Below are 27,757 nucleotides of genomic sequence, written 5' to 3'. Positions count from 1 at the left end.
CTGTGTCTAGGCACCACGGAGATTCTATCATGAAACACAGACCCCCATCTTTTGTCTTCTCCGAAACTGCAAGTTGATTCATCTTGTGTATCAAGAGGCCCTCGGGTCTGATTGCCCAATCATGCATGTTTGGAGTGAGTCATGTCTCTGCAAAACACAGAAAGCAGCAATTCCTCATTTCCATCGGACACTGCAATCTTGCCCTTAGGTCTTCAATCTTGTTCTCCAGCGATTGTACATTTGCTAACAAGATACTGGGTAGAACCTTCATTGCTTGGTGTCTCAGCCTGGCTTGCAGTCCTCCCCTCCTCCAGCTGTGGTGATGTTAAGATGCCATACCTGCATGCTTGAATCCATCAGCAGATTGTGATATTGCTAGTTCATTGAGACAAATCAAAAGTATGTTGCTTGAAGAGAAACTATAGGCTGCAGATTACATGAATATAATTCAGAAGGTAGGTTTCGAAGTCTTGCAAGCAGCCCGTGGTTCACCGGTGCCATCTTGGGCTGGTGAATAGGGTAAAAGACTGTGCCTTTAAGTAACATATAAACATATAAATACTCAAGCCCTTGTCTGTCACTCTGCTAAACACTGGAAGGTTTGTCAAAGGCAAGCCTAGGTTGGAATGATCAAGGCAATTGAGCCATCAGAGAAGACGTAGGCACTCTGCCACCAGATAAAAGGTCCAATCCGTTCCTGTGTAATTGTACCTGCCTGTACAATATGCCTACAACATTTAGCACATTTCTAATGCAATGATTAAATGAATAAACCCAATTTTCCTTCAAACAAGCTTGAATTAAAATCATCATAAAACCTAACTCATCAACTTCAACCCTCAATCTTCCATATAAACTTACGGAAAATAGCATTTACATATTCAATTATGAACCCAACATTAATTTCACAACAAGGCTGGGACGTGGTTTGTGTAATAAGAATCCTGCCAGCTTCTGCATATCTATTAAACCTTGATGTTATAAATGATTGGGTATTGGTATGAATAGCCATATGATCTTTTTATCTTAAATTGCAAATACAATAATAATAACACCAAAGCAAACCTGATCTGAAGTGGAAGGGAGGTAGCTCATGGCTGCTTCCAAATTCCCTTGAGCAGCCAGTAAACTGGCATATTGTGTGAGTTTCTTTGCAAAGACTGGGCCCTCCGCAGCCCTGTCTATGCCCTGGAGTAACTCAATCGCCTTCTGCAAGATCATAATCTTTTCCACTAGATCCTGATAAAGAGAGAAAAGATGACCAACAATGTAAAGTGTCAATTACTATGCCCACTATAATACTGCATTTGTCTGAACTGAATACTGTGAATAACTCATCAATTGCACTAACACCACAGTTATTTACCATTTACTAGAAAAATACTAGAAGATCTAATTACTTTCACTTTGTTTTAGATTATTTTTATAGCTAATGTCAACAGCAAGCATTTCAAAATAAGTGTAGCACATTTTCAATACCGAGAAAAGAATGTTAAATCGGGGCAATTAACATGTGAGAAAAGGGGTAAAGACAATGTTCACTCCAATATTAATTTTTCCTGATTTTAAACATATTTTTAATTCACTGCAGTTAAATCCACCCTCTAAGCTTTGCAGGAATTTAATTCTGGAAACTGCAGGTGAGATACATTGAAAATTAAGTAACTAACGATCTGAACCATGACCTCCTACCTCTAGTGAAAGCGGAGTAGAGCTTTCATGAGTCTTCACCCAACATTCCACTAGTTTCTCAACATTTCCAGAGCAGGTATAACAAAGGCATGCCTGCATACACAGTTGCCCATCATTTTCCATCTCTAGCCGGGATCCTAGAGTATCTGTAGAAGAGGACCCCAAAGGACCCAGAGGTTAATAAAGACCGTTCATTAGAAATATTACTTTACTGTGCAGACCTTAATCTGCAGATTAAAATGAATTTGGCTGATGAGAAATCCAAATTTATTTTATATATTAAAAACACACACACACAAATAAAAAACGTTGGGAACACAGACAAGTCAGGCAACATCTGTGGAAAAAGAAACAGAGATGATGATTTTAGGTTGAAGATACATCCTCAAAGCAGAGAGAATAAATTAGTATTTTGTTAAGAATCAAATGGGTTTACTGCAAGAAATTGGTACTGTTTAAAGATGATGCACAATCTCACTAAATGCTGGTGCAAGCAACAGCCAAATAGCCTAAAGCCTGCCACTGTTTATGAGTACTGGTGTTAACATGGCATCTTACTATACTCTTCTATACCTATCTCGGGATTAGCTAAACTATAGAGGCCAGAAAAATCCAGGATTTAATAAGATAATAGCACCTCCATCTTGTACTGGAATGTCAGCCTAAAATTTTGTGTACAAGTCCTGCGGTGAACAAACCTAAAACCTGACTTTCCCAACTGAACCATGACTGACACCTAGTGGAATATATTGGATACTATGTGAAATGAGAATCAGTCATTCTGTCAAAAGCATTTCCTCTTATTGCATACTGACAACTACATAACATTTGCTAATCAACACCTATTCTACACTGAACAACTAGGACCATACAGGTAGAAGTGCTGTTCACTCTTATCATATTAACGTGTCATATTAATTTCAGGAGCTGCCCATTACTGTTTATGAGTAAGATCTCATCTTACTATACTCTTCTATACTTATTTCAGCTTCTGTTCTCCTGTCCCGTACTGTAGGTTTCCCTCAGCCTAAGCACCAAGAGGGAACATTAAATTAATCCACGTGCCATGTAAGGACAAGACAAATCAGTCACTGGTTTTATGTCTAAATGCTATCCAATTACCACTGGCTTTTTATCAACTTATGTTCATCAGGAAATCATCCTATTTACAAATGGTCAAATCACCTGTATGCATTAAGTAAGGTCATCTTCAAGTACAGCTTGTTTAGGCGATGAGCTTCCTGCATCTATAGAACTCCAGAGGGATGCAAAAGTTTGGGTACCCCAAGAGATCTGAGCTCTCAGATAACTTTTACCAAGGTCTCAGACCTTAATTAGCTTGTTAGGGCTATGGCTTTTTCACAGACATCGTTAGGAAAGACCAGGTGATGCAAATTTCAAAGCTTTACAAATACCCTGACTCCTCAAACCTTGTCCCAACAATCAGCAGCCATGGCCTCCTCTAAGCATCTGCCTAGCACTCTGAAAATTAAAATAAATGATGCCCATAAAGCAGGAAAAGGCTATAAGAAGATAGCAAAGCGTTTTCAGGTTGCTGTTTCCTCAGTTCATAATGTAATTAAGAAATGGCAGCTAACAGGAATGGTAGAGGTCAAGTTGAAGTCTGGAAGATCAAGAAAACTTTCTGAGAGAACTGCTCGTAGGATTACTAGAAAGGGAAATCAAAACCCCATTTGACCGCAAAAGACCTTCAGGAAGATTTAGCAGACTCTGGAGTGGTGGTGCATTGTTCAACTGTGCAGCGACACCTGCACAAATATGACCTTCATGGAAAAGTTATCAGAAGAAAACCTTTCCTGCATCCTCACCACAAAATTCAGCATCAGAAGTTTGCAAAGGAACATCTAAACAAGCCTGATGCATTTTGGAAACAAGTCCTGTGGACTGATGAAGTTAAAATAGAACTTTATAGCCGCAATGAAGAAAGGTATGTTTGAAGAAAAAAGGGTGCATAATTTCATGAAAAGAACACCTCTCCAACTGTTAAGCACGGGGGTGGATTGATCATGCTTTGGGCTTGTGTTGCAGCCAGTGGCATGGGAAACATTTCACTGATAGAGGGAAGAATGAATTCAATTAAATACCAGCAAATTCTGGAAGCAAACATCACACCGTCTGTAAAAAAGCTGAAACTGAAAAGAGGATGGCTTCTACAACAGGATAATGATCCTAAATACACCTCAAAATCCACACTACCTCAAGAGAAGCAAGCCGAAGGTTTTGCCATGACCCTCACAGTCCCAACCTAAACATCATCAAAAATTTGTGGATAGACCTCAAAACAGCAGTGCATGCAAGATGGCCCAAGAATCTCACAGAACTAGGAGCCTTTTGCAAGGAAGAATGGGCGAAAATCCCCCAAACGAGGATGGGAAGACTCCTAGCTGGCTACAGAAAGCGTTTACAAGCTGTGATATTTGCCAAAGTGATATTTACTAAGTACTGACCATGCAGGGTGCCCAAACATTTGCTTTGGGCCCTTTTCATTTTTTGTTATTTTCAAACTGTAAAAGATGGAAATGAAAAAGTAATCTTGCTTAAAACATTAAGGAAATGTGTCATCTTTATGCCTTCTGGAAATCAGGTCATCTTTTACTCGCTTAGCTATTCACAGTAACAGAGATTTTGACCAAGGGTGCCCAAACTTTTGCATACCACTAGGTACTTCAATCCCCATTACATATTTACAATTCAGAAGCAATTCTTTAAAGAGTACAACACTGGCAAGGAAAGATGAGCAAAAACAAACACGGAGGCAGCAACCTACCACACAGAGATGGGAATGCTTCTGGTTTAGCATAAGTCAACAGAGCAGCCAAAGCTTCTTTCCAATTGTCCAGATCACATGATTCTACTATGTCTCTCCAATTATGGGTAACTACAGAAGACACAAGCTGCAAGAAGAGAGTTACTAAATTGTGTATTCTATCAAGATAAAGTTAGCACTATACTCAAGAGTTACATAAAATTCCTTATTAGACCAATCAGTTTACAAAATGTGCTGTCAAGAAACTCTTACCACCAAGAAAAATAATGTTAAAAACAGGTCCACTGAATCATTGAAATCAACTTGAGCAAGAGTAGTAGTGAGATCGCTCAGGTTGAGTATAATGTTCTAAAGGGTTGTCTCAGCTAGCTGTGGAAGCTGATCCAGGATCCACATATTCTGATGCAGTGTGAGCAGGAGTAAGTGGTGGCTGTGGTTAATTGATATACAATACTAAATTAAATGCCATCAACCTTCAGATGAAATTGAATACACATTGTCCTGTAATCTTATTTTTTTGCTCCAGAACAATTGTTTCGAACTTTGCTGCTTCTCTATTGTTGTGGATAATGGATGTAGGCAGCCAGTAAAGTATTCCTACACCAGGTGGTTGTGAATAACCATATCCCCACTTCTTTTGCAATATCAGTATTTATCATTTTATAACAGGCTATACACTGCCACATTACACTACAGTCAGATCTACTTGTACTCTATTCCAAAGTGTTTACCGCAAACACACAGAGAACAACCACAAACTTAATCTGACACTATCCACCACCAGACCAGTGGGATGCTCATATCAATGCAAGTTGCATTAGTGTTATGATTTTTTCAACATAATTTAGTGAGAAGCATAGTAGCCTCAGAAGAATTTAAACTCAGTTCACAAGAGTTGAAGAGCTAAAACACATCACACTGCACATAATGTTTCTTCCTGAGTGCATTATTTTAGAATGAATGAAGACAGACTGAAGTGACATTTACCCGTGAAATTTTGGTCTTCCTTTTAGCAAAGTACCTATTCTGTGTCTGTGTAAGAAGCTCTTCACCCCCAGCAATAGCAAGTATGATGGCGTCTGCAAAACGGTCATCCTTGAGACATAATTCAACAGCACCTTCAAAGTTTCCTATCAGCAAGGCTTGGCTGATCAACCCATCAGTATCTGAAAAATAAACAAATGACTCCTTTAGCAAGTAGACCACTGTGGGGTCAAGAAGAACCCTTTTAATCTTAACCCCCTCTAGAATATACATGGCATATAACTCGGGCATCATGGACTATTTTAATTAATTCACTCTAAGAACTTAGAACATTTAATACCAAAATATTACAGTTGCTGAAAATTAAAATAAAATGCTGGAATTGTTCAAATGGTTTGGCATCAACGTGAAAAAAAACAATCTTTCTGGTTTCCAACATTTACTTTTTCTAAATGCTTAAATATAACATTTTCAAAAAACTCTTAGATGTGAGGAATCAGATATTGGGTAAATGCTGGAAGTGTTCCAAGAAATGACATGAAAAAAATATAAAACCATGTTTTAAAAGACCTTACGGAAGAAGTGGGATCAAGTTGGAAGAGCTTGTGTGTTTGGGTGGGTGAAAGCATGACTGTCAATAATGAAGCTATCATGAGATGATGGTGAGACCGCAAAGAGACTGATTATGTTTATATTAATTTGGAAGGGTGAAAAGGGGGTCTAAATTAAAATTACAAAATTCTGATAGGGAAAGGTAGACTGGGGAGATGTTCTCCATGGATGAGGAATCTCATTGTTCATCTCAGCCCTAAATCTTCTGTGGCTTGAGACAGAGTCTCTGGTATTCAAAAGGTGGGGAGCCTGTGGAATTTACCAGGAGAGGACTATAAAGGCTAAGTAGCTGAATATATTCAAAATGGAGGCAGATAAAATTTCCTTGGCACAGGAACAGTGTGGGGAGAATGCAGGAGTATAAAACTTTCTTTCTTTTTCAATCTTTTTATTATCATTTATAATATGTACAAAATAGAATTGATATATTAATAAAGGGATTACAAACATACAAATTCCCATTGCACATGAAAGAATACATAAACAATAATTACAATATAAATGAGTTTTCCCAAAACATGAACCATACAGTATATATATGAACAAGGTAAATCTAGGTATTTCATAATATACAATATAGAAAAAAAACACAGAAAAAAGAAAAAAATATATTATGCAAAAATAACTAAACTACTAATCTAATAGCTAATAAGAAAAAAAAGCAAAAAAAGAAAAAAGATAAGAAAGAAAAATTAGAAAAGGAAAAAAAAAGGGCTGTCTATAATATCTCACAAGAATACATAATCATCAGTGTCACCAACTCCGATCCTCTCAACATAAATAAGATTAAAGCTGGAAAATCAAATAAGCCTGGAACAGGGTCATATTACATCATATGAAAATATTGAATAAATGGTCTCCATATCTTTTCAAATTTAATAGAAGTATCAAATACACAACTTCTAATTTTTTCTAAATTTAAACATAACATAGTTTGAGAAAACTAATGAAATACAGTGGGAGGATTAATTTCCTTCCAATTCAGCAAAATAGATCTTCTAGCCATCAGAGTGAGAAGTGCAATCATTCGACATGCAGAAGAAGATAAATGCAGCAAGTCCATCATTGGTAAACCAAAAATTGCGGTAATAGGATGGGGTTGTAAATCGATGTTTAATACCGCAGAGCTAATATCAAAAATATCTTTCCAATATTTTTTCAAAAGCAGACATGACCAAAACATATGAGTTAAAGATGCAGTTTCAAATTGACATCTATCACAAATAGGATTTATATAAGAATAAAAGTGAGCTATAATTTATCCTATCTACAACCTTAAATTGTATTAATGAATGTTTGGCACATATAGAAGATGTATTAACCTAATTGAAGAATTCTATCCCAATTCTCAAAAGGAGTAATAAGATTAAGCTCTCTTTCCCAATCATTTTTTATCTGAACATATCTTCATAATTATATTATAAAGTTTTGATATAAGCCCTTTTTGAAAAGGGTTTAATTCAAACAAACTCTCCAAAATATCCGAAGACACAAAATTTGGAAACGTAGGAAGTACAGTACTTTAAAAATGCCTAATCTGTAAATATCTAAAAAAATGAAATCTAGGCAAATTATATTTATTAGATAATTGCTCAAAAGACATAAAACAATTGTCCAAAAATAAATCAGAAAATCTTAGTAATCCCTTAGTTTTCCAAGCCGAATAAGCTTGATCTATAATTGAAGGGTGGAAAAAGCAATTAGATACAATAGGAATATTTTAAACGAATTGAGTCAACCCGAAAAATTTCCGAAATTGAAGTATGTTGAATACGTAAAGTATGTTTAACTATCGGATTGTCAATTCGTTTCGGCAATTTAGAAAGAGCAAAAGGGAGAGAAGTCCCTAAAATAGAACCCAGAGCATAACCTGGTACCGATTTAATTTCCAAACTCACCCAATGAGGGCCAGAAGATCCATCCCAATCTTTCAACCAACATAACAAATATCTAATATTAACTGCCCAATAATAAAATCTGAAATTAGGTAATGCTAACCCACCTTCCTTCTTTGTCTTCTGTAAATGTATTTTACCTAACCTGGGATTTTTATTCTGCCATATATATGAGGAAATATTTGAATCAACATTAATAAAAAAAGATTTCAGAATAAAAATTGGTACCGCTTGAAAAGTATATAAAACTTAGGTAAAATAACCATCTTAATAGCATTAATCCTACCTATCAGAGATAAAGATAATGGTGACCACTTAGTAAACAAACCTTTAATCTGATCAATTAAGGGTAAAAAATTAAACCTAAATAATTCTTTATGATTTTTTGTGATTTTAATCCCTAAGTAAATAAAAGAATCATTAACTAATTTAAAAGGTAAATTTCCATAAATTGGGACCTGTCTATTCAAAGGAAACAATTCACTCTTATTAAGATTTAACTTATACCCAGAAAACTCACTAAATTGAGCCAACAATGATAGAATTGCTGGAATAGACTTCTCAGGGTTAGAAATGAATAATAATAAATCATCTGCATACAAAGGTAACTTATGAATATCTGTACCATGATTAATACCCGAAATATCTTGTGATTCTCTGATGGCAATTGCCAAGGGTTCTAAAGCAATGTTAAATAGTAATGGGCTAAGAGGACAGCCTTGTCTAGTGCCCCGAAATAAACGAAAAAAGGGAGATCTTTGATTATGAGTAAACACTGACCCTTCTGGAGTGTGATAAATCAGTTTCATCCAGGAAATGAATATCGGACTAAAATTAAACTTCTCCAACACATTAAATAAGTAAGGCCACTCAACTCTATCAAACGCTTTCTCCGCATCTAATGAAATAACACATTCTGAAGAGCTATGTGAAGGAGTGTAAACAATATTCAGTAATCTCCTAACATTGAAAAAAGAATAGCGATTTTTAATAAAACCGGTTTGATCTTCCGAAATAATTTGGGGTAAAACCTTCTCCAACCTGGATGCCAGTAAATTGGAAAAGATCTTGGAGTCTACATTCAATAAAGATATTGGTCTATAGGATGCACAATCAGTAGGGTCTTTATCTTTCTTCAGTATTAAAGAAATAGAAACTCTATAAAAAGATTGTGGCAAATTCCCCAATCCAATCGCTTCCTTAAAAACCCTGCATAACCAAGGAGAAAGAGCAGCGGAAAAACATTTTAAAAATTCTACTGTATACCCATCTGGACCTGGTGCTTTCCCAGAATTCATTGAGGAAATAACCCCTTTGATTTCTGCGTCCGTAATAGAAGTATCTAATATTGAAAGATCATTGGATGATAATTTTGGAAAATCCAATTTCCCAAGAAAATCACACATGGTATTACGATCCTGTGGGAATTCAGATTGATACAGGGAGGTATAAAAGTCTTGAAATGACTTATTTATCTCTTCATGGTTAACTGTCAAATCCCCATTCTGCTGACGAATCTTAGTGATTTGACGATTAACCAAAGCACTCTTCAACTGACTAGCTAACAGTTTACCTGATTTATCACTATGTATATAAAAATCAGATCTGGTTTTCATTATTTGATTTTCAATCGGTGATGTAAGTAATAAACTATGTTCCATTTGAAGTTCAACCCTTTGTTTGTAAAGCTCCTTACTAGGAGTGATCAAATATTTCTTGTCAATCTCTTTAATTTTATCAACCAATAAAAGAGTTTCCTTCTTAATGCGTTTTCTCAAACCAACGGAGTAAGAGATAATCTGTCCACGTATATACGCTTTAAAAGTGTCCCAAAGTGTTCCGCAAGAAATATCATCTGTGGAATTAGTTGAAAAGAAGAAATCGATCTGTTCCTTCATAAATTTAATAAAGTCCGGATCTTGCAGTAAGGTAGAGTCAAATCGCCATTGTCTAACATTAGAAGCTGTATCCGTAAATTTAATAGAAAGTTTTAATGGAGCATGGTCAGAGATAACTATAATATCATATTTACAACCGATTACCGATGGAATAAAACAAGAGTCAATAAAAAAATAATCAATTCTCGAATAATAATGATAAACATGTGAGTAAAAAGAAAACTCTTTATCGTTAGGATGCCGAAATCTCCAAATATCAAAAACTCCATTATCAGACAAAAAGGAGTTAATACAAGTGGCTGACTTATTGGGTAAAGTCTGAATAGATAAAGATTTATCCATCAAACGATTCAAACAACAATTAAAGTCACCACCCATTATTAACATATTCATTTAGATTAGGTAAAGAAGTAAACAAGGACTTAAAAAAAATCAGGACAATCCACATTTGGAGCATAAACATTAACCATAGCAACCTTTTTATTACAAAGTAAACCCGTAATTAACAAAAATCTACCATTCGGATCCGAAAGGATATCGTGTTGAACAAATGCAACAGAGGAGTCAATAAAAATTGAAACTCCCTTTACTTTGGCATTCGAATTTGAATGATACTGTTGACCCCGCCAAGACCTAAAAAAGCGATATTTGTCCTCTTTCCTCACATGAATTTCTTGAACAAAAATAATATGAGCATTAAGTCTTTGGAATACTTTGAAAATCTTCTTTCGTTTAATTGGATGGTTTAAACCATTAGTATTCCAAGACACAAAATTAATGGTCTGAGCCATAATTCTAAAATCAACCGTTTGGTATAAAAAGGGTTAACCAGATTTTAAACTCATGCACCCGGAAGAGGAACAAAAATAAAGAGCTGACCCGGAAGTGACGACATCGTAGACATATTTGAAGTTCAAAAACAGCCCAAATGAAAAAACTAAAACAAACTAGTAAAAAGAGAAATAAAATTAGAAAACAGACCATTCCCCACCCCCACAAGAAGAAGACAAGAAAAAGCCAAATTGTGGCTAGAAAAAGGAAAAGATAAGACTAATTCTACCCCCATATCAGTGGAAGACCACTCTGTATATAAAGGATATATATAAAAAAAACCACCCCGACCCTAAAAATTATAATCTATACTAAAACCACACTACTTAATATACTTAGTTGTAAAAAAAGAATATAATCACTAAAAGCTTATAAATTGGGTTATAACCCAGACAAAACAAAAAATATATTTAAACTATGATAAGCGATGCATTGTAGGAAGAAGACAAGAGAGAAAAAAATACCGCCATCTTAAACAAAACCAAAAAAAAATTTTCAAAAAAACCACCCTTAATAAAAAATGTATTCACCTTGGAAGGGTTAAAAATAATAGTCAAGAATATAGTATAATGGTTAAAGTGTATAAAACAGAGCGATTAATATGACGAAAACACACTTTAACTTAAAGTATAGGATAAACCTACACCAATAACCAGAGACTAAATCTGGTTTGAGGAATTGAAAACCATCTTACACAATCAGAATCACTCATTTATTAGAGATTAGTGTCTGTAGCAGTAGGGAAGTTTTCCTCCAGATAACTTCTCGCTTCAGATGTAGAAAGGAAAACCTGGCGTGGAGCATTCGGCGGAGAGATTCTAAGCTTCGCAGGGTATAAATAAGAGTGCAGGTTTTAGGTTTTTCTCATAACGTTCAGACATCAGAGGTTTAAAAAGAAGCCTTTTCCTCATAACTTCAGGACTAAAATCTTCAACCAAACGGAAACAGTAATCTTGAAATTTAACCATTCCTATCCGCCGAGCCACACGAATAAGTTGTTCTTTGTCGTGTACATAATGAAACCAGACAATTACAACCGAAGGTTTAGCTGGAGCACTCGATGATCGACGCCAAATTCTATGTGTGCGATCAAGTAACGGAGGGTTATTTGGAAAAACCGACGGAAACGCATCTTTTAAAAGTTGAGCAAAATATTTTGAAGGGTCGTCTTTTTCTATGCCGTCTGGGAGACCAAGTATATGTAGGTTCTGTCTTCTGGACCGATTCTTAAAGTCGACACTCTTGGCTTTAAGAGTTTCCACCAATTTAGTGGTCGAAATTAAATCCTGTTGCAATTTTTCGATTGTCAAATCTCGTTTCCGAGCGTCTTCTTGCAGAGATGCGATAAGAACTTGCTGCTGGTTAATTACTGAATCCATCTTAACCATCTAATCTTGAAAAGCCTTTATATATTGTTTAAAAATTTGTTGCAGTTCATCAAATTTTTAATCCAAAACCTCCATAAACAGTTCATAAGTTAATACAATGTGTTGCGGATGAGCTTGCTTCTTTCCGTTACCGTTCGGGTTGCACCCAGGTTCTCGTCCTTTAGATCTAAGAGACATTTTTGTTTGCATATCTTCAAAAATTCACAATAAACTCTTAACGATAAGTCCAAAAAAAAAGCAAGAATCTTTTGGTGTAGTTAAAAAATAAGTTCGATAAGGGTGATCAAAGGTTAAAAAAAGTAAAGGTTATGGAGCGAATCTAAAATAGTACTCACTCCATGAGCGTCTCCCGCTGACCAGGAGTATAAAACTGAAATAGATGATATGCCTTAGTCTTCTGGTAAGATGGAAGCATCTTTGGTCGCAGTAGGCTCTCTGGGCCAAACAAGTGGTGCAGATGTTTTGTCTTAAATGTTTTTCTCGTGATTGGAAGACCTTGTTGGACAATGCAAGCCTGGTTCATTGCTGAAACCTACAGTGGGGGATCCATGTGGCCTCAGTTGTTGTGCAAACCAGGTTCTCATGCCATGGAGTCACCTGTTACAGCCAACTGGGAAGGAAACGTGGGAGGTGGTGTGGGAAAGAGTCAAGACATGGCAGGTGCACTGGAATCTGTGTTGGGTTGGGGACTGGTCCCTGCAGGCCAGTTCTTCCTTTGGTGCTGCTCTCCAGTGTTTGCACCATGGAAGACAAGCTGGATTGCCTTCGTCTGTGGCTGACCCAGCACGAGATAAGGAACGACAGCGTGCTTGTTCTGGCAGAAACATGGCTCCAGGAGAACACCCTATACACCATCAATCTTCAGGCCATGCCACTCAGAGTCTTCTGCTAATTATTATTTCGACTGTATGTGCTATCATAACTATATTGCTGTGTGTAATTGTACGTACTACATTCTGCACCTTGGCTCCAAAGGAACAATGTTTTGTTTAGCTATATGTGTAAATGGTTGAATGACAATTAAACTTGAATTTGAATCTATTGAATGACAGAGTGACACTAAAGGGTCAAATGATCTACACATTCTTTCATAGTAAACAGAAGGAGAAGCACAATTTGGCATAGTCCTTGAAAGGGCTGAAGTAAATTAGAAGGGAAGTCCAAGGTTAGCAAAGTGGTTAAAATTTAGGATATAAATTTAAACATGAAATTGCAAGATCAGAAGGAAAACATTGGAAGTGTTTGAGGACAGGAGTAATTGACAGGGGTCAGGGCAACTGAAGCAGACCTTAAACCCAATAGGAGAAAAAAAACTGGTTGTGAGCACAGTGTAAGCAAAGGAGATATTCAATAGCCTTGGTAGATGAGGGGCTCTAGACAACAGGACAACTGAAAGAAACAAAAGGGAACAAAAATACTCAGTTCTCTCTCCTAACCAGCACAGTAGATCTAATGTCACCATAGATCTCAGCTCCCTTGGGTAAGAAACAGGATAAAGTAAGAAAACACAAGACAAAGTTCTGACATTCAGTGGTATTTAATGGAAACTGCATTTAGATGTTGGACAGGCTCAAGCAGCCTGCTGATGTAATGGCAAGATTCAAACAAAAAAATTTGCACTGTGCAAAAAATGGCAGGCAGCCAGTTTCTGGAGCATGAACCTAGTCTACATCTGAGCCTTCAGAAGAGAAATGGTCAAGGTTGAAAAAGCAGACAAATATGTTTTCTGACACAGACATTTTCAAACATGTTAAGAAAAATGTACCTTTACTGTTGTTGTGTTTTTGTGGACTAGAGGAGATCAAGGGGAAAACTTAACTTAGATGTATAAGTTTCCCCTGGAGTAGCCCAGACAGGTGAAAAGAAAAGGCCTAATTCCCTTAACAATGAGGCCAACAAACAAGGGGCACAGATTTAAGCTTATAGGATGAGAATATAACTGTGATTTTATTTTAACCAAACATAGGAGTCTTGAAAGACTTATGGAAAAAAGCACTCTCCTATACCACTACCTGAATGGACAGCTGATATGCTGCTACCTACAAGGTAATAGATCACGTGTTATAAAGTAGGATTTGTCTCAATAGTATTCAAGGTCAACAAAGATACAATGTACCAGATAGTATTCTACTGTGCCATATATTTATACAATTCCATAATTTTGGGATCTTACATTTCTTAAAGCCCTAATGCTAGACCGTCATTAGAGTATTTACCTCCAGTCACAGGGATTTCGAAGATTGGTTTTTCTGCTGGAATATTATCAAAGAAGTCAGTTGTTGAGGCATCTCCTGCTGCAATCGATTCCTCAGAACTTGAACTCTGGAAAAGCAAGTGAACAAAAATACAGGTCCATAGAAGTTCAAAAAATTAAAAAACAAGATACAAAATGTTACTTGTTCCTTATACAATAATGCAAAAGGATTCTTAATCAAATAAACCTGCTCAGAAATCATCATTCCCTTTTAAAAGGTGCAGTAATTGTGATCCATCATATTAGTAACAGAAACAGGATCAGCTGCTCATTAATCTCAGGTGTTTTTAATCACAATATTTGTGCTGATAACCTTCATTCAACTGAACTTCAAGCCTAATACAATTACTTCAGCATTGTTAGTAATCCATGTTTTGAGATGACCAACACTGAAGATCAATAAACACAAAGAGCAATGACAGACAATTTAAATATAGAACATTACAGCACAGCAAAAGCCCTTCAACCCATGATGTTGGGCCTAATCCAAGAACAATCTAACCCTTCCCTCATACATAACCCTCTATTTTTTCTTATCATTCATGTGCCTATCCTTATAAATTTGAAGTCCTATATCTTCATAAATTCTTATTGAGACCTTTACCTTCAATTCTGAGTGGTAGGCATTTTGGAACAATTTCTAAACCTTCATTCACCTCATGCAACAATATCTTTGAGAGTCTAACAAGGCACTCTCTGCTTTCTCCTTATCAACAGGAAGCCCAACAGCCCTTAATTCACTCTGCTGCGCAGCACACAACTGAGGATAATCCTGCCAATGATCTTCCAATCTGCCATCTCACTCTATTAGGAAGTAATGAAATAACTCTTAGCACTATAATAGAGAACAGGGGGATGATCTTGTAGTAGAGAGATAAAGAGGGAATTTACAGAGTTGATACCAGAGAGGGATAGCTCAATACAGTTCAAACACACCCAGACAACAAACTGTAGGTTGAAGTGAACCATAGCAAATCCTTACTTGGTTACCAGCCAAAACAGCAAGACAGAAGCTTGCCATTGTACATATAAAGTAATGACTGAACTGCACACAACTCATGTAGCACATAGGTGTGAAAGGTTGACACTACAAAAGGTTTACCTCACTCTATGCATATGCAGAACATGTAAGATAGAGTTAAAGGGGGCAAAGACACACAGAAACATACAAAACATAGAAAACCTACAGCAGAGTACAGGCTCTTCAGCCCAATAAGCTGTGCTGAACATGTCCTCACCTTAGAAATTACCTAGAGTTACCCATAGCCCTCTATTTTTCTAAGCTCCATGTACCTATCTGGAAGTATCTTAAAAGACCCTATCATATCTGCCTCCACCACTGTCACCGGCAGCCCATTCCACGCACTCACCACTCTCTGAGTAAAAAACTTACCTTTGACAGCGACTCTGTACCAACTTCCAAGCACATTAAAGCTGTGCCCTTTTGTGCTGGCCATTTCAGCCCTGGGAAAAAGCCTCTGAATATCCACACGATCAATGCCTCTCATCATCTTATATACCTCTATCAGGTCACCTCTCATCCTCCATCGCTCCAAGGAGAAAAGGCCTAATTCACTTAACATAGTCTCATAAGGCATGCTCCCCAATCCGGGCAACATCCTTGTAAAGCTCCTCTGCACCCTTTCTATGGTTTCCACATTCTTCCAAGAGTGAACCTCTCCCATCCCCATTGATGATATAAAGATCATTGCCAGAGGCTCAGCAATCTCTTCCCTCACCTCCCACAGTAGCCTGGGGTACATCTCATCTGGTCCCGGTGACTTATCCAACTTGATGCTTTTCAAAAGCTCCAGCACATCCTCTTCCTTAATATCTACATGCTCAAGCTTTTCAGTCTGCTGTAAGTCATCCCTACAATCGCCAAGATCCTTTTCTGTAGTGAATACTGAAGCAAAGTGTTCATTAAGCACCTCTGCTATCTCCTCTGGTTCCATATTGTCACATTTGATTCATCCAATTCTCTCATATCTTATCCTCTTGCTCTTAAATAGAAATAGTATAATAATAATAATAATGGAAACTTTGGATTAGGGAGCATTTGCTCCAAAAAGAGTGTCTCCCCTGTTAATGTCAGCTTGTAATAAAAAGCAAGTTTCCTCTGAAGGGAAAGACCCATTTTCTATGTGAATTCTTTCCATCTACACTCACCTATTTGTGGATTTATACATAACTTAGTTAACAACATCTTTCCCCACGGCTCTCTCCAGATAGCTTTTCATTTGCGAACAGGCTTCTTGCTTGTTGTGAATTACAGTATTATCATACACCCAACATAAACCGGACGTCAGTTTTGACACCTTTGCTTAAATGATGCCCCGGCTGGTTGCATCTTCTATCACTTACTTCAAGGAAATTGTCATGGCAAGAGTTGGCTCATCATCAATAGATCCCTAACTTCTACAGCAATTTCACACCCTTTTTGCTGTTTTAATTTAAAATTATTATTCTCTATCACCTTCCCTACCATCATTAAATTTCTTTTAGATATCTTTCCCATTTTGTCTCAGTATTGACTTCTCATCATACTGAACATCCTCTGTTGATTAGCCTCTTGTCCTCATTTGCAAAATAAATGCTCTCTCCATGCCAACTGTTTTCAAAATTACTCTCTCTACACGTGAACAGTGGCCTCATCAATCCCATTAATACAAGTGTAGATAGAACCTCTCTATCCATTTATCTGAATCACAGATCAGTCACATCTTCTTTCCCTCTCCCAACCAAAAACATCCACTCCTTTCCAGTTCACTTACACATGGGTATTTAGAATCTCAAAAGGCCTTTTCTGCCCGAAGATACCTACAGCTATGAATATGCTCAGCCATTCTGTCCCTATTACTGTTCAAATTTTTAATCTGTCACCTGAGCCTTTTGTGTATATACTCAATGCAATGGGCAAAAGATTAGCTCGGCTATGAAGGACAAATAATTTAGCTATTCACAAGATTTAACTGGAATGCCCTCAAAATTGTTCATTATTCCAGGATCATCAGGAATGCATGGTTTTGGCCTTAAAAATTTACAGTAATTTGTCATTTCCCTCCATTCCCCTAACCACCATGCCAAAACTCTTAGGATCCCCATGCACAAGTTTTGCTCTTTTATTTTTCTCTAGTTTCTCCATCTCACCGCAAGCCCTTCCCATTCCTCTTGTGGATGAGTTCTACATGTTCCCTCAACCCTAGCATTCAAATTTCCCACCTCCCTGACATTATAGACAATAGATGCAGAAGTAGACCATTCGGTCCTTCGAGCCTGCACCGCCATTTTGAGATCATGGCTGATCATCTACTATCAATACCCGGTTCCTGCCTTGTCCCCATATCCCTTGATTCCCCTTTCCATAAGATACCTATCTAGCTCCTTCTTGAAAGCATCCAGAGAATTGGCCTCCACTACCTTCCGAGGCAGTGCATTCCAGACCCCCACAACTCTCTGGGAGAAGAAGTTTTTCCTTAACTCTGTCCTAAATGACCTACCCCTTATTCTCAAACCATGCCCTCTGATACTGGACTCTCCCAGCATCTGGAACATATTTCCTGCCTCTATCTTGTCCAATCTTATGAGAGGTTGTCATAAAGTTAGAGTCATACAGACCATTCAGCCCACCATGAGAAGTTCAAAGTAAAATTTATTAACAGCGTACATATACGTTTCCACATACAACCCTGAGCTTCTTTTTCTGTGGGCATACTTAGTAGTTCTATAGAACAGTAACTGTAAACATCAAAAACTGTTAACTGTAAACAAACTGTGCAAATGCAGATATAAATAAATAACAAGCATGAAATAACAACAGAGTCATTAACTAAGCGTAGCTATCCTCTTTTGTTCAAGAGCCTGATGGCTGAGGGGTAGTAATGGTTCTTGAACCTGGTGGTGCGAATCCTGGGGCACTTGTACCTTCTACCCGATAGCAACAGCCAGAAAAGAGCATGGCCTGATTGATGAGGATCTTTAATGGATGCTGCTTTTCTACAGCAACGTTTCATGTAGATGGGCTCAATGTCCAGGAGAGTTTTACCCTTGATGTACTGAGCTGAACCCACTACTTTTCTGCTCAAAGGCATTGGTGTTCCCATACCAGGCCATAACACAGCCCATCAGCACACTTCTCATCACACATCTATAGAAGTTTGCCAAGGTTTTTGACGACATGCTGGACCTCTGCAAACTCCTGAAGAAGTAGAGGCTAATGACACCTCTCTGAGTCCTCCTAAGTCTCCACTCTAACAAAAATAACTGAGCCAACCGTGTCTCTTCTCAGAGATACAACATTCCATCCCAGTTGATTTCTTGATGAATCTCCTCTACATTGTCTTCACTGCAATCATGTGCTTCCTATGGTATGATGAAAGAACTATACACAGCACTTCAACTGTGGCTTTATATATATTGCATAACAGTGTACTACAACTACCTTGCTTTACTTGGTTGTTCCCTTGATAATGAAGTATCTCATCTGGTTTCTTCACTACTGTGCTGCCAACTTCAAAGATCCTTTACTATACACTGAGGTCCCTTTGTTTCTCAATATCTTCTGAGGCCCCATCATTAATTATATTTTACCATTAATTCTCAAACAGCATCACTTCACACTTTTCAGGATTAAATTCCATCTGCCAATGTTCTGCTATCTGATTAATATCATCCTGTCACCTAAGACTAGCCTCTTCACTATTACTTCCAATTCTTGTGTCATTTGCAAATGTATCAATCGTACAACTTGCATTCATATTCAAATGCATATAACAGTAACTGTACCGGCACTGATCACTGTGGTATACTACTAGTCAGGCTTCTGGTAAGATGGCAACACGTTTGATTGCAGAAGCTTCTAAAGGGTCATCTAAAGGTGTAATCCTCTATTTTATACATATTTTTTATGATCACAAGACCCTGTTGGACATTAAGAACTTTAAATACTGCAGGTCTATCCAATCAATGGGTTGCTTGCTGGTGCAGAAACTGAAGGAGCTAAGCTTGGTGCGGATTGTGCCGCTGTCTATGTCGGAGGAGTCAGTGCACAAAGGAGGTGGGCAGTCTAACAGCGTGTGACTGGCTTAGTCACTTTTCTTGTGACCTGTTGGACAATGTTAATGTGGAATGCCGCAAGTCTGATTCACTAATTTACTGGCAGACGGTGGGCAAGTTGTGTGGTCTCGGTTGCAGCGAGGACTTGGCCCCAAGCCATGCTGTTGCCTGTTTATAGCTGCCAAGGGGAGAGGCGGAGTCAGCGTCCAACCTGGAGTCAGTGCTGCCCCCAGTCTTCACTCGGCAGAAGATAAACAGTATTGTATTTGATGACAGACTGCTGCAACAGTCATGGGCTCAGGGTCTTTATGATCATATCATTTTTGTATGACTGCATTTTAATGAGATCTTATATGTGCTATGTGTGTGTTGTGGTGTGTGTTGGTACTATGCTTTGCATCTTATCCCCTGGATTCATGGGTATGCATGTAGAGATGAATGACAAATTAAACTTGAACCTGAACCTGGCTGGCTGACCCTTAATGTATCTTATGTAAACCTCAATTCATCCTTACAAGGACATGAAGGGGATAGGCCCATTATGTCTTCTCCATTAATGTTAGTTGCCCTGCAGCACTTTGTGTGTGTATCTCAGGAAAAATAAATTGACTTGGAAAGAGGAACAATGCAGATTACAAGCACAATACCTGGGGTTTTGTGTCAACTTTGGCTTTTATTTCCTTTAGATGGTTAATGTGCAATATACAGTAATTACAAAATTCAACAGACTACTCAATGGGTAAACTAAGTTCTTGGTGAGGTGTCACAGAACAACAAACTTCAAGAATTACTGCGGCAGCATACTGTGATTAGTGGTGTTGCCTCAGACCTCCAATGACCCAAGTTGGGCCTGGACCTCAGATGTTGTCTGTATGGAGTTTGTATAACCCATAGATGCGCTGGTAAGTTAAAAGCTACTTAAAATTACTCCTTATTGTATGACAACAGTAAAAGGAATCAGAGATAGGCATGTGTGAGAGAAACTGTAAGGTAAAAGGGAAATATGAAGAGTTGGAATAGGGGTTAATGGGGTTGTTCTCCAGGAGTTGTTAGGTAAGGATATCAAGAAAGTGAAATGCAGTACATGTCAGCCAAGGTGGAAATTCAATAGTGAAACAGGCTCAAAGGGTTGACTGGCTTTCTCCTATTCCTGTGAAAAGTTTCAGTCAACAGCAGCAGCTTAGAGACCACAATGTTGATGGTCAATGTCAATTACTCAGTCTGACCTACTGAATATTTCCAGCATCTATTTTATTTCAGATTTCCAGCATCTATAGATTTATTAACACTTACCCATGCAGCTTCAACAGTTGCATTTTGATTTTACATTTCAACTTCACTACCCTACAACAACGTTAAACCTTTTGGCTGGCAAATGAACTGAATGACCTTCAGTGCAATTTTCCTTGTTCAAAGAAAGCACGTCACTGGCAAACAATGCCCTGCAAAAATTGGGCATCAATATCAGATAAGTTTTGAGACAACTGCAACCAACTGTTATACCTGACTAGACACTCCTGGCATCTTCTGCATTCGCTCATTATTCTCCACTTGTAGATTCTTCAGTCGTGTGCTGTTGCCGAGACTTGATGTGATCTGGAAATAGCAATTTGAATGTGGTGGTCAGTTATTAACATTGACAAAGAGTTAGGATAAAGCATAAAATATATTATTGAACTAGTCAAAGACAGACAACATGAGAAATGAAAAAATGATACCAAAAGAACCAAGCAGGCATTAAAGAATGTATAACAAGCAGTAGGTTTATCACTTAATATTAAAAGGGAACATAAGTGGGACAGAGAGAGCAAACAAGTAATAAAAGAGAGAAAAGAACAACCATACGACATTAAGTGCAGGAGCAAGCAAAACAAAACACTAGAGATGGATGTAGTTACAGGACAAAAGACATAGCTTGAAAGAAACTTTCAGTGGGATTAACCAGCTCAATTTCAAACAAAAATATTTAGCTTCTTTCTTCTACAAGAAAGGCTGGTCTTCCCCAATTAGTCAATATCTTTTCTTGCATGGATGCAGAAAGATGGAATTTTGATAATTAGCCTTAAGCTCCCTTACACTGATATTCACAAACAATATAAATCAGCAAATCTACAGAACTGAACCTCACCAGGTAACTTCAGTTAATCAATTTTTTGAAAATATGTTACCTTTTTTTCCAGCCCTTCCTTACTGTAGCCAAGCAGATTCAAGTATTTTGTACGAGGATCTTGTTCAAAATTTACCTGTAGGAATGGTAAACAAATATTTAAAACATTTTAACCTCTTTTTTGTTAGGTTGTACTTATGGAACAGACAAGAGGACAAGGCAATGCACATATGGTAAACATTACAATAAGAGGGCTCCTCAGGGAAGACGACAAAAAATTTGAATTGGGCTATAAGATAAAAAATTAATGGAAATTGTTCAAAAATCAGTTTCAGAAATAGCTAATCTACTATGAGCAATACCTGCTTATTCAAATAATTGCAGGAATTTCAGGAAATTATTTCACATCCATTTTTTTGTTTGTAGATTCATAGCTCAGAAAAAAAGATTAATACTGCTGTCAAGCATAGACTGCTTTGTCAGAAAATCACACTTTTTTAATTCTTTAACCAAGTTTGAAGGCATTAGACATTCACATGAAAACAGAAATTATATTTAACTGCCTATTAACAGAAGATTATATAAACACTTTTAGACACTCAAAGTTATCAAGGTATTGTCAAGGTACCTTAGCCTGTAATCAACACAGGATCACCTCAAGAATGCATACAGTTGAAGACAGAAGTTTACATACACTTGGGTTGGTCATTAAAACTCATTGTTTAACCACTCCACAGATTTCATATTAGCAAACTACAGTTTTGGCAAGACGTTGAGGACATCTACTTTGTGCGTGACACAAGTAATTTTTCCAACAACTGTTTACAGACAGATTATTTCACTTTTAATTGACTATATCACAATTCCAATGGGTCAGAAGTTTACAAACAAAAGCTCAAGAAATCAGCCAAGACCTCAGAAAAAATATTATGGACCTCCACAAGTCTGGTTCATCCTTGGGAGCAACTTCCGAACACCTGAAGCTACCATATTCATCTGTACAAACAAAAGTACGCAAGTATAAACACCACGAGACCACACAGCCGTCATACCACTCAGGAAGGAGACGCATTTTGTCTCCTAGAGATGAAAGCACTTTGGCGTGAAAAGTGCAAATCAATCCCAGAACAACAGCAAAGGACCTTGTGAAGATGCTGGAGGAAACAGGTGGACAAATATCTATATCCACAGTAAAATGAGTCCTATATCGACATAACCTGAAAGGCTGCTCAGCAAGGAAGAAGCCACAGCTCCAAAACCACCATAAAAAAGCCAGACTACAGTTTGCAAGTGCACATGGGGACAAAGATCTTAATTTTTGGAGAAATGTCCTCTGGTCTGATGCAACAAAAATTGAACTGTTTGGCCATAATGACCATTGTTATGTTTGGAGGAAAAAGGGTGAGGCTTGCAAGCCAAAGAACACCATCATAACTGTGAAGCATGGGGGTGGCAGCATCATGTTGTGGGAGTGCTTTGCTGCAGGAGGGACTGGTGCACTTCACAAAATAAATGGCATCGTAAGGAAGGAAAATTATGTGGATATATTGAAGCAACATCTCAAGATATCAGCCAGGAAGTTAAAGCTCGGTCGCAAATGGGTCTTCCAAATGGACAGTGACCCCAAGCATACCTCCAAAGTTGTGGCAAAATTGCTTAAGGACAACAAAGTCAAGGAATGGCCTTCACAAAGCCCTGACCTCAATCCGATAGAAAACTTGTGGACAGAACTGAAAAAGCATGTGCGAGCAAGGAGGCCTACAAACCTGACTCAGTTACACCAGTTCTGTCTGGAGGAATGGAACAAAATTCCAGCAACTTATTGTGAGAAGCTTGTGGAAGGCTACCCAAAACGTTTGACCCAAGTTAAACAATTTAAAGGCAATGATACCAAATACTAACAAAGTGTATGTAAACTTTTGAACCACTGGGAAAGTGATGAAAGAAATAAAAGCTGAAATTCTCTCTACTATTATTCTGACATTTGACATTCTTAAAATAGTGATCCTAACTGACCTAAGACAGGGAATGTTTTCTAGGATTAAATGTCAGGAATTGTGAAAAACTGAGTTTAATTGTATTTGGCTAAGGTGTATGTAAACTTCTGACTTCAACTGTACTTAGCCCACTGCTCTACTCTATCTACACTAATAAACACATGGTTAGGTACAGCTCAAACACCATCTATAAATTCACTGATGATACTGCTGTTATTAGCAAATCTAATAACAGCAGTATAATCAGTGACGAGGAAGCAATCAGGACTGAGATGGATTGGCTGGTTAAGTGGGGTCGCAACGACAAATTCACTGTTTCGTTCAGGAAAAGGAAATCAGGAGAAAACATACCAATCCTCCTTGAGGGAACAGCAATGAAAAGGGTGGTCAGTTTCAGGTTCCTAGGCACCAAAATATTACAGGATCTATACTGGGCCCAACACATTGATGCAATCATATAGAAGACCTGACTAAGGATCTACTCTTTCAGGAGTTTGAGATTTGAAATGCAAAGACTTTTAAAAATTACAAAACCCATTTCCAGAAAAGTTGGGATATTTTCCAAAATGCAATAAAAACAAAAATCTGTGATATGTTAATTCACATGAACCTTTATTTAACTGACAAAAGTACAAAGAAAAGATTTTCAATAGTTTTACTGACCAACTTAATTGTATTTTGCAAATATACACAAATTTAGAATTTGATGGCTGCAACACTCAACAAAAGTTGGGATAAAGGCATGTTTACCATTGTGTTACATCACCTTTCCTTTTAATAAAACTTTTTAATCGTTTTGGAACTGAGTATACTAATTGTAATAGATTTGCAATTGGAAATTTTGTCCATTCTTGCTTGATATAAGACTTTAGCTGCTCAACAGTCCGTGGTCTCCAATGTCTGATTCTCCTCTTCATGATGCGCCATACATTTTCAATAGGAGATAGATCTGGGCTGGCAGCAGGCCAGTCAAGCACACACACTCTGTGTCTACAAAGCCACACTGTTGTAGCCCATGCAGAATGTGGTCTGGCATTGTCCTGCTGAAATAAGCATAGACGTCCCGGGAAGAGACGTCACCTTGATGGCAACATACGTCTCTCTGAAATCCTAATATATGCCTCAGAGTCAATGGTACCTTCACATACATGCAACTCACCCATGCCGTGGGCACTGATGCACCCCCAAACCATCACAGATGCTGGCTTTTGCACCTTTCGCTGATAACAATCAGGATGGTCGTTTTCATCTTTGGCATGGAGAACTTGATGCCTATTTTTTTCCGAAAACTAGCTGAAATGTGGACTCATCTGACCACAGCATACAGTTCCACAATCTTTCGGACCATCTGAGATGAGCTCGGGCCCAGAGAACTTGCCGGCATTTCTACATAGAGTTGATGTATGGCTTCCTCCTTGCGTAATACAGTTTCAAGTTGCATTTCTGGATACAGCAACGGATTGTGTTAAGTGACAATGGTTTTCTGAAGTACTCCCGAGCTCAGGTGGCTATAATTGTCACAGTAGCATGACGGTTTCTCAGGCAGTGCCGCCTGAGGGCTTGAAGATCTCGCGCATTCAACAGTGGTTTCCGACTTTGCCTTTTACGCACTGAGATGTTTCTGAATTCTCTAAATCTTCTCACAATATTATGTACTGCAGATGTTGAAAGACCTAAATTCTCTGCAATCTTGCGTTGGGGAAATGTTCCTTTTGAACTGACTAACAATTCTCTCATGAATTTTGGCACAAAGGGGTGAGCCACGACCCATCCTTGCTTGTAAAGACTGAGCCTTTGATGGACGCTACTTTTATACCCAGTCATGATACCTCACCTTCAGATTTGGATTCAGTTTATTATCATTTATAAACCACAAATACAATGCAGTTAAAAAATGAGACAATGTTCTCCGGAATGATATCACGAAAAAGCACAAAACAGACCACACAAGAAAAACCACATAACGTTTGGTAATCCCCAATCCAGAGTCCAGAGAGGCTGCTGCGTATCATTATCGCGCTACTGTCTTAGCACGTTCCCCAGAAAGGAACTACAAACCCATCAGACAAACCTAAAGCTACAAGACATACTCAAAACCACAGTTACATATAGTTATAGTTAACATATGTTTTCAACAATGCAGACAATACCATAATTGATAAAAGACTAACTGACAAAGACCACATAATTATAACACTTAGTTTCAACAGTGCAAAGCAATACCGTAATCTGATAAAAGAGCAGTCCATGCACAGTTTAAAAGAAAGTCTCAAAGTCCCAACAGCCCATCATCTCACGCAGACGGTAGAAGGAAGAAAAACTCTTCCTGCCACGAACCTCCAGTGCCGCAGTTTGCCAATACAGCACTTTGGGAGTTCCAACCACAGCCAACCCGAGTCCGTCCAAAAACTTCGAGCCTCCGACCAGCCCTCCGACACCGAGCACCGACTCTGCTGAGCGCTTCAACCATGGCACCAGCCGCCAAGCAACAGGCAAAGCCGAGGATTCGGGGCCTTCCTCCCAGAGATTTCTCTAATCGCACAGTAGCAGCAGCAGCGAAACAGGCATTTCAAAAGTTCCACCAGATGTTCCTCTGTGCTTCACACGTCCGTCTCCATCAAATCAGGATTGTACACAGCCCCTACTTACAGATAACGGATATTAATACCTGGAGAGGCCGCTGCGTGCTGCGTCGTGCCGCCATCTTGGAGTCCTGCTACCAATTAACCTGCTTAATGTGGAGTCTTCCAAACTGGTGTCACTTGAATATTCTATGCATTTTTCAATCTTATTTTAACTCTGTTCCAACTTTTGTTGAGTGTGTTGCAGCCATCAAATTCTAAATTTGTGTATATTTACAAAATACAATTAAGTTGGTCAGTAAAACTATTGAAAATCTTGTCTTTGTACTTTTGTCAGTTAAATAAAGGCTCACATGAATTAACATATTGTGGCGACCAATTTCCTGGCACATCCGAACCGACTCACAATTAGATAGCCTACGGGGGTTTGCGAGCACAGAGCTTTGGAGCCTCTGCGCCATGGGGGGCAGGTTGAGGGAGGCTTAAAAGTGAGGCTGAAGATTTCGAATAAAGTTTTTTCCTTCGACTGCAGTTACCGACTCCGTGTCGTAATTTTAGCGCTGCGTGTAGCACACCGCTACAATATCACAGATTTTTGTTTTTATTGCATTTTGGACAATATCCCAACTTTTCTGGAAATGGGGTTTGTACTATAGACCAAGGATTCCCAACCTTTTTTTACACCATGGACCATTACCTTTACGCAAGATTCCACTGACCCACCAGACTTATGGTGGAGAGCTTTCTAACAGGCTGCATCACAACCTGGTATGGAGGCTCCAATGCACAGGATTGTGAGAGACTGCAATGGGTTGCAGTCTGAGTCAGCTCCATTACAAACACAACCTCCCCGCCATCAAGAACATCTTTAAGAGGCTGTGCCTCAAGAAGGTGGCATCCATCATCTTGGACGTGCACCCTTCGCGTTACTATTATCAGAGAGGTACAGGAGCATGAGGATGCACACTCAAATTTCTGAATGATCAATGAAAACATGAACACTACAGGCAGTCCCCGGGTTACGTATGAGTTCCGTTCCTGAGTCTGTACTTAAGTCGGATTTGAATGTACATCGGAACAAGTACATCCGGTACTACTTAGCATCAGTCAAACGTTTGTCTTAGTATATAGTATATATTTTACCTTTCTATGCATATAAAACACTTAAGAAACATATGTATTCCAATAATTAAACCACTGTGTTGCTTAGTAATAATTGTAGCTTTCATCGGGGCAGGGCCTTTCACATGCTCTATTATTCTCACTTTATTCATTATCCTTTAAAATTGTTCCGATCATTGACCAACTGTAGCCTAACGCTTTTCCATTGACCGATGGCGTTTCACCTCTTTCCAAACACTTTATTATTTGCACTTTATTTTCAATCGTGATTGCTTCCCATCATTAGAACAGAAGCACTGCAGGTTATCGGGTCCCGACCTCCGCCGGCTCCCGAGGTCCACTGGGTCCTAACGACCACTGCACTGAGACGTCTGAATGGGACAAGTGAGGGTTGTGCTGGGTTTGCATATTTGATCATCCACAATATTTCGCGTGGGAATTTAAACTGAAGGTGGCAGTGCTTTTTTGTTACGAGGTCGAGTTGCGAGCTCGATATCACCCCGGCACGGAAACCTCCGTTCTCCAGCCCGGCGCTGATCTCACTGCGCCACC

At 38.4% G+C, this 27,757-nt stretch overlaps 1 protein-coding gene across 1 annotated transcript in view; it reads right to left on the bottom strand.

The window, feature by feature from the left end:
* sec31b (SEC31 homolog B, COPII coat complex component) overlaps positions 1-27,757 on the bottom strand; it is a 95,654-nt gene that overhangs the window by 32,717 nt on the left and 35,180 nt on the right. The window contains exons 12-18 of the mRNA XM_059946344.1: positions 21,566-21,640; positions 20,901-20,993; positions 14,305-14,410; positions 5,468-5,646; positions 4,481-4,607; positions 1,693-1,838; positions 1,066-1,239 (exon numbers count right to left, since the gene is read on the bottom strand). Coding sequence (XP_059802327.1) covers positions 1,066-1,239; positions 1,693-1,838; positions 4,481-4,607; positions 5,468-5,646; positions 14,305-14,410; positions 20,901-20,993; positions 21,566-21,640 — 900 coding nt within the window. The remainder of the gene's footprint in view (positions 1-1,065; positions 1,240-1,692; positions 1,839-4,480; positions 4,608-5,467; positions 5,647-14,304; positions 14,411-20,900; positions 20,994-21,565; positions 21,641-27,757) is intronic.

Source organism: Hypanus sabinus, chromosome 21 (genome assembly GCF_030144855.1).
Source record: "Hypanus sabinus isolate sHypSab1 chromosome 21, sHypSab1.hap1, whole genome shotgun sequence".
Taxonomy (NCBI): Eukaryota; Metazoa; Chordata; class Chondrichthyes; order Myliobatiformes; family Dasyatidae; genus Hypanus; species Hypanus sabinus.
Note: the sequence above shows the minus strand (reverse complement) of the source record. Positions and strands in the feature narration are given on the sequence as shown.